This window comes from Bufo gargarizans, chromosome 2 (assembly GCF_014858855.1).
Source record: "Bufo gargarizans isolate SCDJY-AF-19 chromosome 2, ASM1485885v1, whole genome shotgun sequence".
Taxonomy (NCBI): domain Eukaryota; kingdom Metazoa; phylum Chordata; class Amphibia; order Anura; family Bufonidae; genus Bufo; species Bufo gargarizans.
Genome location: NC_058081.1, coordinates 342,531,046 through 342,547,202, shown reverse-complemented (window position 1 = coordinate 342,547,202; position 16,157 = coordinate 342,531,046). Strand labels below are relative to the sequence as shown.

General features: G+C 43.8%; 1 protein-coding gene across 2 annotated transcripts in view; it reads right to left on the bottom strand.

Moving 5' to 3' along the window:
* Window positions 1-893: 893 nt before the first annotated feature.
* The window catches only part of FAM53C (family with sequence similarity 53 member C), a 29,015-nt gene continuing 13,751 nt past the window's right edge, over window positions 894-16,157 (bottom strand). For both annotated transcript variants that reach the window (XM_044277369.1, XM_044277370.1), the window contains exons 3-5: window positions 14,425-14,482; window positions 1,622-2,379; window positions 894-1,533 (exon numbers count right to left, since the gene is read on the bottom strand). In XM_044277369.1, the coding sequence (XP_044133304.1) occupies window positions 1,306-1,533; window positions 1,622-2,379; window positions 14,425-14,482 (1,044 nt within the window). In that variant the 3' untranslated portion in view covers window positions 894-1,305. The remainder of the gene's footprint in view (window positions 1,534-1,621; window positions 2,380-14,424; window positions 14,483-16,157) is intronic.

Below are 16,157 nucleotides of genomic sequence, written 5' to 3'. Positions count from 1 at the left end.
TGTATACAGTAATTTTCCCTGTAAGAAGGAGTGGGCGATATGGACAAGTCACATCTTCAAGGGGGTGGCACTGCCCTACAAAGCTTTATGTTCTTAGTTTTTATATGGATGCAACATAGTTTGACCACAGCTTATTTTAGAACTGTACATGAACCTACAAGAAATAGTGGTTTTAGATTTGGACTCAGATAGGCTATTTTCAGTCCATAAGGTACAACAATGCATGCTGTACACCAAATGCTTGCATGACTTCCATATAACATTCAAAATAATATAGAATAACCAGACTACTCTCTCTGAATGGATCTGCAGTGTCTTGGGGACTGCAGCAGCACTGGAGAATGATACAACCACCCACATCTCATTGCACGCTCCAAAAAGACACATTCCTGAAGAGTGAAACGCATGTAGATGGGAGATACAGGAGGATTTGGGATGTGCAGGATAGAGGTTTTAACGCCTGTCTGAGGTATCGGGGTGGTCACATTATGCAAGACTTGGATGGCAGTGCAGACAACAAATAGGTTCAGGATGACCTGGAAGCTCCCTTTTAACTGGCCAGCAATTGAAAAGAACAAATTCAATACCGCTTCTAGAGTATTTGCCACAGGCAAATATTCATACGAAAGGAAAAATAAAATAAAAATATACAAACACACCTACAACAATTTAAACAACTTTTTGTTCTGTTGCCTTCCTCGGGATGCACTGGAGAACTAAAAAGGTGTTCATTATAACACACAGGATTGGGTTCCCCTGCTGTGACGCTCTGGGCTCATGTCTTGGGGCATTCTGTTGAAAACAAGGCATCAGCCTTTGTGCACAACCAGATTTGCCACCTTGTTAGTTTTAATTAATTAAATACCCCCCCCAACAGTCACCATAGACAAGAATTAATCACATGCCTCTATTTGCATGTGATCCCCTTGGGGCAGTGCAGAACACATCCTTCCAAAAGCCATCAATATAAAAATAAAGCAATCCCACAGCACCCTTTATGTAAAGTTTTGTAACACGGTAATGAGAGATCCCAACGCCAGCAGAATCACTGGGAAATCAGAGGTTGGGAGTACAGATGATCCTGCCTCAGGCTACTCCTTTAGCAATAGATTGGAACTTTTGGCCGACTCCCTTATACCCTACTCCCCCAAACAATTCCTATCTGTCATGAAGGTTAGAAGGTTTGTGGAATGCTCTTGGTGCAAGTCTCTTGGTGGTGGCCTGCAGCAGGCACCCAGACACTCTCATTCATACATCCACCTTACGAACAGAACTCCGTTTGTAGTATGATGTTTCCTGAGAGTGTTAATTTTCTTCAATTAGATTTAAATCCAGGTCCGCAAAATCGTGCTGGAAGAGCATTGCCTGGGAGCAGGACGAGTGATCCCTCCTACCCATATCTTCTTCACTAAGTGCCAATGTGCAAGTTGTGACAGGACTTCCAGAAGTGCAAGGAGACTCCCGATGACAAGCCATAAAAGGAGAAGAGCTGCCTTCGTCAGAGTTGTCCAAAAAACACATAGCACCAGCATTCTGCAAATGAAACAGGCCATTAGTAAATGAAAAACTTGACCAACATTAACCAAAGAAAAGTAAACAATAAAAAAATATAAAACATCACCTGGTTCATCTTGTAGAAGTCCAGAGAAGGACGATGCCACCGTGTATCTTCCTCGTGCCTTCGCTTGAGTCCACATTTCCTCGTGTCAAGGTCACAAGGCTGTGATTGGCTGCGGGGCATACACTGCTGTCGCCGGACCAGCTCTGGTGTGGAAGGTGGGGAGCTGCTGGCTGAAGGGAGGAACCGTCCTGCATCCTTGATGAGTACAGGAGAGAGGGAAAACCGGCGCTGCAAAGGAAAGCAGCTTGGCCCTTCTGTGTTCTCCCAGAATATAGTGGTTGGGGAAAGGGTGTAGGGACATGGTGACTCCCGGCACAAAGCCAGGCTAAAGAAGGGAGGGCTGTTGGCTTGGATGCAGCGAAAAGAGGCACTGGGGTCATTTTGGAACCTGAGACTGGAGACCCCTTGAGATGGACTTTGAGTCTGCACTCCCAGTACTGCTCCAACCCCACCACTGTTACATCTCCTCTTAACAGGAGTCCAAACTTTAGAACCACTAGGCCTCCAAATAGGCCTCCAGCGTGATAGGTCCTCTGGCACTGATAAGGAGCGGCAGTGTCTTTTTGTTGGTGGGGCTGGAGGTGCCGCAGAGTTCCCTTCCTCAGGTGCTTGTGAAGGGTCTCTGCTGTTTGGCGAGTTCTCTCTACTTAAAACAGGAAAATGAAGACTCAGGCTGGAGAGGTGATGGCAACCGGGTCGGATTCCATCTTCAAGTTCAATCCGTGGACAATGACTAACAATGCCCCAGGAGCGTTCTTCTGTAAAGAAGAAATGTAGTGTTAGTCTCTCATTGTGTTATCTAACCTAAGTTAAAAAAAAAATATATAAAAAAAAAAAAAAAAAAAAAAAAAAGAAAAGTTAATTCATCGATATGAGATAAAGTTCGAACACACAAATAGTCTTAAGTATAGAACAAGTTTACAGCTTAAAGGGGTTATCCAACTTTAAACACACCCCTTCCAAGTGGAGGAACCCACAGTGGGGTTCATACTTGCCTGGTCCCCACCACTGCGTTCCAGCTCCACAGGTCCTGGGTCTCTGGGAATCAACACCCTCTTGATGGGGCCGCACATGACTGCTGCAGACAATAACTGGCCACAGCAGGGATGTGTCATCCATGTGTAATTGGATGCAGCGGTCATCTGCTGCCCCATCAACAGAAAATTGATTCCAAGACACCTGGGATCTGCAGGGTGGCCATGGAACAATGGAGCCAGGAACCCAGCAGCGGGGACCAGCTAAGTATGAACCCCACAACAGGTCCGGACACTCTGAAGGGGTTTGATAAAGTTGGATAACCCGTTTAAAGAATAACTACGTGTTTTGTTTTAAATAGAAGAAGCTTATACAAAAAGGCACAGGTATAAATTCCTTAGACGATAGATAAACTTCTGATTTCTCGCTAAGAGTGGTTAAAGGGTTGTTTTGGAATTTTACACTGATGGCCACTGCGCAGGAAAGGTCAGAAATATCCGATTGGTTGAGGTCCGATTCCCAGCACCCCTGCCAATCAGTTGTTTCAAGTGAATGGCCCTTTGCTGCAATACCAAGCACAGCCACTATGTAATGTACAGCACTGTGCTTGGTAAGCTGTGAGGAGGTTGCAGCGCAGGGTAATCAGGAGTCAGTGCCAAGTTTACATGGTGCAATGGTGCGTTTTCTGACAATCACTATGTAAAAGAGCCTAGGTTTTTAGCATTTCATCATATTTTGTGATCATGGATGTTGTATATTTATCTATGCAGAGATGAATTTCCTGCATGGAGCAAAAATACACCATGGGAAGAAATGTGGTCAATTCTGAAAGGTTACCCTATTTTATCTGTCTATCTAACCCAGGGGATAGGCCATCAATATGAAAATCCAGGAAAACCCCTTTAACACAAGTAATGTGTTAAAATCTAGTCCCCCTGTAAACATTATGGGGAACTCTATGCATTCTCATTTAAACAGATGTGACTATGACTGGAGCGAGAAAAAACGAAAAATAAATAAACACACACAAACAACTAAAATTTGAATTTGTCATAGACATACACTACTCACAAAAAGTTAGGGATATTTGGTTTGTGGGTGAAATTTCAGGATGAACTGAAAATGCACTCTAACCTTTACCGGTGAACGTAATGTGACCTTCTCTAGACTTTTGAATGCACGTGTCCAACTGTTTAATGTTTAACTCTAACAAGGAGCTTTAAGCCACATCCCACACTGCTGACTACTTCATTGTGAACAATGCCCTGGCGGAACCAGATTATGAATGCCACACAAGTCCAGGCACATTTAAAGGGAGTCTTTTACCTAAAATGACCATTATAGAACACTAACACCATGATCTGCATTATAGTCCCCATATTTGAATGCTACTTATAATGCAGATAATGGGGTTAGGGAGGTGAGAGGCACCCAGGTGTCATTTCAGACCATTTGAAACTGTTTACATCAGCGAGGTCTGGGTGCTAGATGACATGCAACGGTACCTGACCACAGAGGTCATTGTCTTGCATGGGCCAGACAGCTGTGAGAAAAAGTTCTCACAGCTGACCATGCATATCAGAGTAAGGCTACTTTCACACTAGCGTTCATAGGTCCGTTCGTGAGCTCCGTTTGAAGGAGCTCACGAGCGGACCCGAACGCCTCCGTCCAGCCCTGATGCAGTCTGAATGCATCAGTCTGGCGGCGTTCAGCCTCCGCTCCGCTCGCCTCCGCACGGACAGGCGGACAGCTGAACGCTGCTTGCAGCGTTCAGCTGTCCGCCTGGCCGTGCGGAGGCGAGCGGATCCGTTCAGACTTACAATGTAAGTCAATGGGAACGGATTCGCTTGAAGATGTCACCATATGGCTCAATCTTCAAGCGGATCCGTCCCCTATTGACTTTACATTGAAAGTCTGAACGGATCCGCTCAGGCTACTTTCACACTTAGAATTTTTTCTAAGTTATTAATGCAGACGGATCCGTACTGAACGGAGCCTCCGTCTGCATTAATATGATCGGATCCGTTCAGAACGGATCCGATCGAACGCTAGTGTGAAAGTAGCCTAAAAACCAAGCCAGAAGGAGGAAAAGCCTGGAGACATTGAGAGACATTTATCAATAATGTCGTGTTTTGCACCACAAAAAATACTAACATTACAAATCAAAAGTAGTAATATGTTTCATCAAATTTTTAAAAAGGTGCACACAACTTTTAAAAGGTGTCTCTGCTAAATATAAACTTTTAACCGGTCTCTTCTCCCAATATTGAGATTTTTTAACGCTAAAAATCAAAACTTTTTAGAGCCATTTGCATCATTTTATCAGCCGCCCCAGAGCAGCAGAGCGTGCGACTTTTAGAAGCTGATTTGCATCATTTTAATAACAAAACTACCATGACGCATACACATGTTGTGATGACATCAGAGTATCACATCTGCTTGCGCTGAACTGATGACTGGAAGGTAATATTGATGTGGAGAGCTGTCAGGTCTCTTGTTGTACATCTTTTTCAAATGTATCTGCGTTTTGGGAAGTGATTATATAGATTTTTTTAAATTTTAAAATCTACACCACGTTTTATATTTTAATGTCGTTTTTTCTGTTCAGACATGGGACTTTGACTAAATAACTATAATCACTACCACATAAGGGTACTTTCACACTTGCGTTTTTCTTTTCCGGCATAGAGTTCCGTCACAGGGGCTCTATACCGGAAAATAACTGATCAGTTTTATCCCCATGCATTCTGAATGGAGAGTAATCCGTTCAGGATGCATCAGGATGTCTTCAGTTCAGTCGTTTTGACTGATCAGGCAAAAAAGAGAAAACCGCAGCATGCTACGGTTTTCTCTCCGGCAAAAAAAACTGAAGACCTGCCTGAACGCCGGATCCGGCATTTTTTCCCATAGGAATGTATTAGCCCCGGATCCGGCATTCAGAATACCGGAATGCCGGATCCGTCGTTCCGGCATGCGCATATCGGTAAAAACGAGAAAAAAAATGTACACAATGCAATGCATTTGTGAGACGGATCCGCATCCGGATCCGTCTCACAAATGCTTTCAGTCAGCGGCAGATCGGCGGCCAGTTCCGACGACGGAACTGCCCGCCGGATCACACTGCCGCAAGTGTGAAAGTAGCCTTAGCAGGATTAATCTACCGGTACAATCTGCATCTTTTAAACCAAACATAAGTTCATAAATGAGGAATAATATACGCTAATTTGGTAGCGCCGCCCAATGCGACATTTAAAACACTTTTCTGGCGTGTCCTTCTTTCTGGTGAAAAATAAGGAGAAAACATATATGATATATTGGGCGCACATCAAAAGGCCATTATTTTTAGAGCATTGTACACTATAATTCTGGCGCAACATGTATAGTAAATGTCCCCCATTATCTTGTTAAGCCACAGATCTGGAGACTGGTACAAAAAAAATTCAGCTGCACTAAAAGTTCCCAAGAACACACTAGCCCCCATAATTCTTAAATGGAAGAGGTTTGGACAACAAGGACTCTAGAGCTGGCAATCTCACCAAACTAAGTAATCAAGAGAGATTACTGGCTGAGCACCACAGATGCAGATGGGAGAAACTTCCAGAAGGTCAGCCATCACTGCATCACTCCAGACACATGAAAGCCTGCCTGGAGTTTGCAAAAAAAAAAGGAGGACCTAAAGGACTCTCAGACCATGAGAAACAAGATTCTCCAGTGTCAGGTCTAAAGGAAACCAGACACTACCTGCCCAATAATATTATAGGTTATAGTTAATCGAGATGGGCTGTTGATCCAGGGAATTATTCTGATTGCCTGATTGGAGTCGGGAAGGAATTTTTTCCCCCTAAAAGGAGGACAATTGGCTTCTACCTCAGTTTTTTTTTTTTTTTTTTGCCTTACTCTTGATCAACCTGCAGGATAACAGGCTGAACCGGATGGAAAGATGGAAAGTCTTTTTTTTCAGCCTGATAAATTATGTAATAAAATCCCTACAGTGAAGCATGGTGGTGGCAACATCATGCTGTGGGGTTGTTTTTCACTGGCTGAGATAGCAAGACTGGTCAGGGTTGAGGAAAAGCTGAATGGAGCAAAGTACTGAGATATTCTTAAGTGCTACGGGCCTCAAACTGGCCCAAAGGGTCACCTTCCAACAAGAAAATAACCCTAAGCACACAGTCAAGACAACACAAGAGTGGCTTAGGGACAACTCTGTGAATGTCCTTGAGTGGTCCATCAAGAGCCCTGAACTGACCCAATCAAACATCTCTGGGGAGGCCAGAAAATGGCTGTTCACTGCTGTTCCCCATCCAAGCTGACAGAGCTTGAGATGGTCTGCAGAGAAGAATTGCAGAAAATTCATGTGTGCAAAACTTTAGTTTTTCCTTTTCAATAGATTAGCAAAGATTTTGAACATTCTGTTTTTACTTGGTCATTATGGAGTACTGAGTGCAGAATGATGGGGGGGGACGTAATTTTTTTTTATTTTAGCACAAGGCCGCAACAAAAAATAAGGGAAAAAAGTGAAAGGGTCTGAAGATTTTTCAAATGCACTGGATAACTGTCCTGCAACTGCTCATTTACTAATAGAATTGTTATTACCTGTATGGACCCTATCTGCAGATAATGACGCCAGTCACGCGACCCCATCTGCTCTTTGTTTTTCTTCCCCAGTGAGGTCACGTCCACAGGCTTGCTTCTGAGTCTTCCTGGTCCTGGCTGCAGGAGGTTTAATAATGCTGAATACTTCCTGCTCATATAAATTAGATGGACCGGGATGCAGCCAGGACCAGGAGGACCTAAAGACAGGAGCCAGGTGATAGCTTAATGGCTCTTTACACAGGCTGAGAATTGAAAAGATCATTGCTAACGAGCGTTCATAGTAATGCTCGTTAGCCATGATCTGGCGGTGTAAATGTACCGCCGATTACCCAATAAACAAGCAAAATGCAAAATCGTGCTGTGTAACCACAACGGGTCTGTATGGGGAAGAACGATGACATTAGAGATTGCGCCTCCCCATACTCTGGAGGACATCAGTGCATGCAGCAGTCTCCTCCGCTAGTGATCAGCAGTTTTTCAGGAAGGAACGCTTCCTTTACGACAATCTACTTATGCATCGTCCCACGTAAAGGGACTTTTAGCAAATAAGTCATTGCAAGTCAGTCCTATATTTTAGAAACCTGGACAACTCCTTTACCTATCTCCTGAAGACAGCAGAATACCAAAATATGCACAAAAAGGAGCCCCTTATGTTTGTAAACCATAGACTGGTGCAGCTATATACAGCCCTGTGTACCAGTCTGTCTAAACTGCCTACCCAGCTGCACCTCACACACTAGATGGCGCACTGCCTTAACTACACCCACTTCACAGCTCCCCAATATGCCAAACAGGAGAGCTAAAGAGAAAGCACTTTTTGACCCTGAAAAAGAGGCTAGCTCAGGACAGGCTGCATCAAATGGTCACTGTTCAGGGTAGCAGACTGGCTGACATGGATCATGTGATACTTCATGTGACTCCACAGAAACAAAGTGCTTTCCTTCCACTGCCCTATCTGGCATATCAGGGGCGGTTTAAGTGGATGTAATTGCATGCACCAGTATTACTACCATTCTAATGTCCTTATACCATCACCTTCTGAATACTTTCCCTACTCCTGTGTGCGCTAGACTGATACAATAGATTGGGCAAAGAAATAGAAACCCCAACAACACTGATAGCTGTACTCAATAAGGGATCTATTATAGCAGAGCACAGACTTTGCACATGTCACTGCTCATAATGCGGCATGGGCTGCAGACATCAAGCTTCAATAGTCAGCAAATACCCACTGAGGCTTCTTCTGAGCTGCAAGGGTGTACAACCTGCAGCCTGGGGGACCACATGTGGCCCTCGATACTATTCTGTACGGCCCCCAACTGCATATCCTGTGGCTGTTCACACATATCTTTCATGTATTCTCCCATTAGATGGGAGTCCTGGAAGTGTAACCAGACATTTATGGTATATACTAGTGATGGCTAACCTTGGCACTCCAGCTGTGGTAAAACTACAACTCCCAAGATGCCCCCTTGCTTGGTTGCTCTCAGAACTCTATAGAAATAAATGGAGCATGCTGGGAGTCGTAGTTTCACCACAGCTGGAGTGCCAAGGTTAGCCATCACTGGTATATACTGTATGTTCGATATACAGTATTTCAGTTGGAAATACCTCCAAGTTTTATTTCTGGTCCTTGGGATTGGATCTGTCTGAAATGTGGCCCCCAACCAGAAAAGGTTGTGCACATCTGAAGGCCTCATGCACACAGCAGTGTCTATATTATGGCCCACAAAATAGGGATAACCTCTGGGTGCACTCCACATTTTTCCACAGCCACAAAAATATGGATGTGTGTACGGCCGTGTTCCGCGGGGCTGGATTCCTGTTCAGAGCAGGAGCGCACGGCGTCATTGGTTGCTATGACGCCGTGCGCTTCCTGCTGCCGCAGTACAGTAATACACTCGTATGATCTATACCAGTGCATTACTGTACTGCGGTGGCAGCAGGAAGCGCACGGCGTCACAGCAACCAATGACGCCATACTCTCCTGCTCTGAACAGGAATCTAGCCAGGCATACCACGGACCACTCTCTGCCGCGGAACACGGCCGCGTGCATTCAGCCTTATGAATAGTATGGTTATGTGAGGGAGGTCTACTGTTCATGACTTATCAAAACCAAATGTGATCTACTAACCAGCCAGGATAATGGGAAGTTATTAGAGACCCTTTAAAACTATAATATGGTGCACAAGATGGACTATTGGGATGAAGAAGAGAACTGAAACTGTATTAACTTTAGGGGGATTTTACATTTAGCAAATATAGTTCATATTTAAAGGCTAAGATCACCTTTTGCACCCATATAACGGTCTTAACTAAAATGAACCTACCAATCATACACAGACCTATGTGTCTCCAGCGTTCAAGTCTACCAACAAAAATCCCTTTGCGGTCTGATCCTACAGACTACATCTAAATCCAAATCCACAAAGACCAGAGACATAACCTGAAGCTCATGGGCCCCAGAGCAAAGGGTGCTAGAGCTGTTCCACCGACTTCCAGTTTCAATCGATGTACAAAGCAGAAATAATATGAACGCTTTTCATGAGTTTTAATGTCCATTGAAATGACAGAGTCCTTTTCCACATTGGGTCAGTTGCAAACTAGATTTTTTACAGTGGTCGTCCAGGGAGATTTTTTTAAATAGTTTTTTTTATAAAAAATAAAAAAGGGACAGAATGTTTTAAAAATTAAGCATTACTTTCACCAGTCCATTGCTGTTCTGATGCCCACCATATCCCCACTTCCTGGCCCCTTCGTAACACACAGAAAATGGTCACTCAGAGTGGAGAATTGCTGAGCAGGCATTTTTCTGCTAGATCAGTCTAAGAAGTGGAGACCAGTGTAGACCACGCCTCAACGGGCTACCATTTAGGTAAGACTTATTTATTTTTTAACCCATCCTGCCCCATTTCTAAAAAGTTTATTTAGCTGAACAACCCCTTTAAGTATGGCTTCCATTTGAACTTAACAGTTCCTGCAATGTGCGTTACAGTAAACCCACATAGCAGCAGAAAACACTACATTTAAGGATTCTCTACTTTTGTTATTTTCTGCAAGCCAACTTCTCAGCCACCTATATTTGTCTACCACCTTCTGGTACTTCCTCCAGAGTCTACTAGTCTGTGTAGCCTGGAGAGGAAATGGAGAGGTTATTGCGTGTTTTGCACAGCCGAGCTGTCACGTTGCAATTTTGCAAATATCGCTGCAAAAAAATAAAAAATATGAATAAACTAAGAGATAGTAAGTTTCTGATTCTAACCCCTGAAAACTAGATTATTATACTAGTCGGCATAAGAATACAGACTGCCATAAACTGTAATCAGCAGGACAGGCCAAGAATGGGCTTTATCGTCTGGTAATTTCACTACCTTATTCTATTATTGCAGTATTTGCACGAATGTCTGCTCTGTACCAAGTAAGAAAATCAGGAAATTCAGTATCTGATCTTTTGATATGTTAATTTGAGTATTTAAAATAATATTTTAAAGGAGGTATTCCCATCTCAGACAATGGGGGCATAGCGCTCGGCTATTTTCAGCGGCCCCATAGAAATGAATGGAGGGCAGCTGCACATGAGCAGTGCACCCTCCATTCATTTCCCCACTCCGTTCTCATTGTAGGGACCCACACCTATAAGACAATGGGGCATATCCTAGCAATATGCCCCCATTGTCTGATGGGAAAACCCCTTTAAGCTAAGTCCCACAGAGAAGACGTCTCCGAGTGCATTCTGTACGTCAGAAGTCTGAACCATACTAGTGATTTTCTGACTCGTCTGCATGGTACAACAGTGCAGGTTTGGGTGCATTTTCTCAGGGAATCGGTCACATTGACCATACAGTCCGAGCTGTAGCCAGCATGTTCTAGAACAGGATTGATATACAGTTTTGTGGGAAATAAAACCTGCATTTTATACATTTAAATTCCTGCTCATTCTAGGATTTGAAGTCAATAATTCGGTCCTATCAGTGATGACAGCCTTCCCTCTATGACTGTGTATATAGAGATAGCTGTCAGTCACTGACTGAAGACAAGGATTAGGTCCTATCAGTGATGACAGCCTTCCCTCTATGACTATGTATACAGAGATAGCTGTCAGTCACTGACTGAAGACAAGGATTCGGTCCTATCAGTGACTGACAGCCTTCCCTCTATGACTATGTATACAGAGATAGCTGTCAGTTACTGACTGAAGACAAGGATTCGGTCCTATCAGTGATGACAGCCTTCCCTCTATGACTGTGTATACAGAGATAGCTGCCAGTCACTGACTGAAGACAAGGATTCGGTCCTATCAGTGACTGACAACCTTCCCTCTATGACTATGTATACAGAGGTAGCTGTCAGTCACTGACTGAAGACAAGGATTCGGTCCTATCAGTGATGACAGCCTTCCCTCTATGACTGTGTATACAGAGATAGCTACCAGTCACTGACTGAAGACAAGGATTCGGTCCTATCAGTGACTGACAGCCTTCCCTCTATGACTATGTATACAGAGGTAGCTGTCAGTCACTGACTGAAGACAAGGATTCGGTCCTATCAGTGATGACAGCCTTCCCTCTGACTGTGTATACAGAGATAGCTGCCAGTCACTGACTGAAGACAAGGATTCGGTCCTATCAGTGACTGACAGCCTTCCCTCTATGACTATGTATACAGAGGTAGCTGTCAGTCACTGACTGAAGACAAGGATTCGGTCCTATCAGTGATGACAGCCTTCCCTCTATGACTGTGTATACAGAGATAGCTGCCAGTCACTGACTGAAGACAAGGATTCGGTCCTATCAGTGACTGACAGCCTTCCCTCTATGACTGTGTATACAGAGGTAGCTGTCAGTCACTGACTGAAGACAAGGATTCGGTCCTATCAGTGATGACAGCCTTCCCTCTATGACTGTGTATACAGAGATAGCTGCCAGTCACTGACTGAAGACAAGGATTCAGTCCTATCAGTGACTGACAGCCTTCCCTCTATGACTGTGTATACAGAGATAGCTGTCAGTCACTGACTGAAGACAAGGATTCGGTCCTATCAGTGACTGACAGCCTTCCCTCTATGACTGTGTATACAGAGATAGCTGTCAGTCACTGACTGAAGACAAGGATTCGGTCCTATCAGTGACTGACAACCTTCCCTCTATGACTGTGTATACAGAGATAGCTGTCAGTCACTGACTGAAGACAAGGAGACGGTCCTATCAGTGATGACAGCCTTCCCTCTATGACTATGTATACAGAGATAGCTGTCAGTCACTGACTGAAGACAAGGAGACGGTCCTATCAGTGACTGACAGCCTTCCCTCTATGACTGTGTATAGAGATAGCTGTCAGTAACTGACTGAAGACAAGGATTCGGTCCTATCAGTGATGACAGCCTTTCCTCTATGACTATGTATACAGAGATAGCTGTCAGGACCGAATCCTTGTCTTCAGTCAGTGACTGACAGCTATCTCTGTATACATAGTCATAGAGGAAAGGCTGTCATCACTGATAGGACCGAATCCTTGTCTTCAGTCAGTTACTGACAGCTATCTCTATACACAGTCATAGAGGGAAGGCTGTCAGTCACTGATAGGACCGAATCCTTGTCTTCAGTCAGTGACTATCAGTGACTGACAGCCTTCCCTCTATGACTGTGTATACAGAGATAGCTGTCAGTAACTGACTGAAGACAAGGATTCGGTCCTATCAGTGACTGACAGCCTTCCCTCTATGACTGTGTATAGAGATAGCTGTCAGTAACTGACTGAAGACAAGGATTCGGTCCTATCGGTGATGACAGCCTTCCCTCTATGACTGTGTATATAGAGATAGCTGTCAGTCACTGCCTGAAGACAAGGGTTCGGTCCTATCAGTGACTGACAGCCTTCCCTCTATGACTGTGTATATAGAGATAGCTGTCAGTCACTGATAGGAACCGTCTCTGTCACATCAAAGCCCAGAATGAGCAGGAATTTAAATGAATGAAATAACAGTCATGCCAGGGAGCGTCAACCTTTGGCACTCCAGCTGCTGTAAAACTACAACTCCCAGCATGCACACTTGCTCAGCTGTTTATGTTACTCCAATAGAAGTGAAAGGAAGATTCTGGGAGTTGTAGTTTCAGAGCATCTGGCGTGCCAGAGGTTGCTGATCCCCGAGTTATACTGAATCTTTCCCCCGTAAACTATATACCAGTCTGCTCAGCCCCTCCTGCTCTGTAACATGCTGCCTGCAGATTACTATGTATTGTCAGTGTGATAGGACTAACATTTGTTCCTTACAAATGTCACATCATCTCTTTTGCAATTAACCATTTTATCATATATGAACATTCAGGAAGAACAACATAAATGGAACAAAAATAAATTATAAATATATATATATATCCCTCTCTCAAGTATTACAAAGTTTGTTCAAATAGTGTTGCGTTTCATGAGCAAATATGGTTTCCATTACAGCATCTTTAGCATATGAAAGGCTAAGGGTGCTGCCACACATTCAGGCTTTCTTATGCAGTTTCTGAAGCCAAAACCAGGAGTGGATCATAAAAGCAGAGAAAGCATAAAGGACAGATACTATCTTAGGCCTCATTCACATCTCCATTAGATCAGCAGGCTATTCTGGCACAGAGCAGTCTGCCGGATCCTCGAATTCACCGCCAGATCCCCATTGTCTGCAATGAACTCCAGCGGTGATCCATCCGATTTCCAGTATAAATGCTGGGTTTCGGCTGGACAAAAAAGCATGCAGTGGCATTTTGTCCGGCCGATGGCCAGCATTAGCACCGGTCAAGCAGCCGGATCTCCTAAACGGAGAGGTGAATGCAGCCTTACCTGTTTATTTGAATCCAGAAGGTGCGGGCGTACCCTTAGAGAAGTGGCCACAAATAAGGCAGTAACTACCTCCCCTCATAGAGCAGTCATACATACACCGAGAGACACTGCAAATAGCGCACACAAAACCAACAACTACATGGTGCGATAAAACCCATACATGCAGACTGATAAACTGGCATGGCAATTTTTACAACTAATTTTGGTTATGTTCACAGATTTATGGAATAGAAGTCATACTTGACATGCAGTCAAGTGTGACATTGCCATTTTAAAGCCCAGTTTTCAGAGAATCACATGCACACAGCCGACCACTGTGATACTACATCAACAACCACACACAAAAAAATCCACGAAAGGTGTCAAATGCAACATCCACCACGCCTGCACATCAAAGAGATTCATTTACCTGTCACAAAATGGTACGGACTGCTGCACCCCTCAGGGTCTGGATGATCAGGCAGTGGCTGGGAGAGACACAAACATAAGTGAGAGCTGCTGCAAAGCTTAACAGTCCATACAAGTCTTAAAGGGGTTGTCCTGCAACAGAGATCTATTTAACAACTCAAAAAAATAATCAATGTCATGGCATGAACATACGTTAGAGCCTCACTGGAGTGCTGGGCCCAGTTTTTGCTTGCTCCCCCTATGAAATGAGTAGAGGTTTGACTTACACCCTCTGAATATCAGGTGATAAAACCCTTTCAATCCATTTAGGAACGGAAATAAATGAACCCATGAAAGAATAACATTGTAAAGTGGGGGGCACTACATTGACTAAAACCATATAAAATCACTGTTCATAAAGGACCTTGAAGCCCATTTGTCGTTATTTTCTGGAGAAAAATGTACAGGTAAGGCAACATGCGTTTTGCACACGTCCTGAATAACATTTGTGGGGCGAGTCTATGAATTTTTTCTGAGAAATAGTATTGACTCCATCAGATCCTCCTTCATAGATGACCTCAAATCTGATCAAATTATTTTAAGGCTAGAGAACAGCCTCTCTATAGGACATTTCATCATTTTCCCAAATTCTTATGAAAATATATTCAGCACATACTGCATTGAACAAATTTATTATATATTTTTGGAGTCGGTCCATTTTATTACGACTCCACCAAAATGGACACTGACTCTGACTCCACACCCCTGTTTGGAATCATGGAATTGCAGGCGCTGGGGGGCGGCTTTTCTCACTGGTCTAAGTTGCCCCCCCCTGCGCTGCCGTACAATGCATGTATGTAATTATACATACACACATGGCAATCCATGTACCAGTATGCCTGTAGTCTACTTTTTCCCTTGTAAAAATATTGTCGCACAGGCATTAAAATTGTTGCAAAAATGCCCTTTACGACTATTTTTACGCCAGATAAGCATAACAAATGACCCCCACTGTGCGGTACTGTTTGATACCTTCATGCAGAAATGTTCTCCCCTAGAAGGTATGGTGCTAATGGATAATACCCTGAGTACAGCACGCATTGGAGATCTCCACCCCACCACACCCAGCATGGATATGTGAGAGGGAAAAAGAATACAAGACAGATCTGGAATATGGTCTTGTGCCATACATGGGCCCTAATGGTGAATTTACACGCAGTGGATTTTACAGAAATTTATGTAACTAAAAATGATTTCTACTTTTACTTATTTCTGTCTGAATGGGGAAACACTTGTGGGGTCATTTATAAAACTGGTGTAAATTAGAACTGGCTTAGTTGCCCATAGCAACCAGATTCCACCTTTCATCTTCTTTGGAAAATTAAATGTGGAATCTGGTTTGTTGCTATGGGCAACTAAGCCAGTTCTACTAGTTCGAGCGGTTTGATAAATCGCCCCCTAAGTTTACAGGTACATCAGAATTGTCTTTTTTAGTCACAGACAGAATTCTGAGGGCTCTAATCTAACAACAGCACCAGGGAAAGTCTCCTTGCAACTCCTCTCCACTACTACTTGAAGTGCTCTGTCCTTGTTCATTAAGGGCATGGTTCTTCCAACAAGTATTTACAAAGGATCTGTAGTCATTTTAAAGGATACCTATTATTTTTAATAGTTTGACGTGTGGGGTCTAGGTGCCGAGATTCCCATCTACAGCCAAGCGGAGAAGCTAAGAGCTTAGGGGAGCACTGTGCCTCT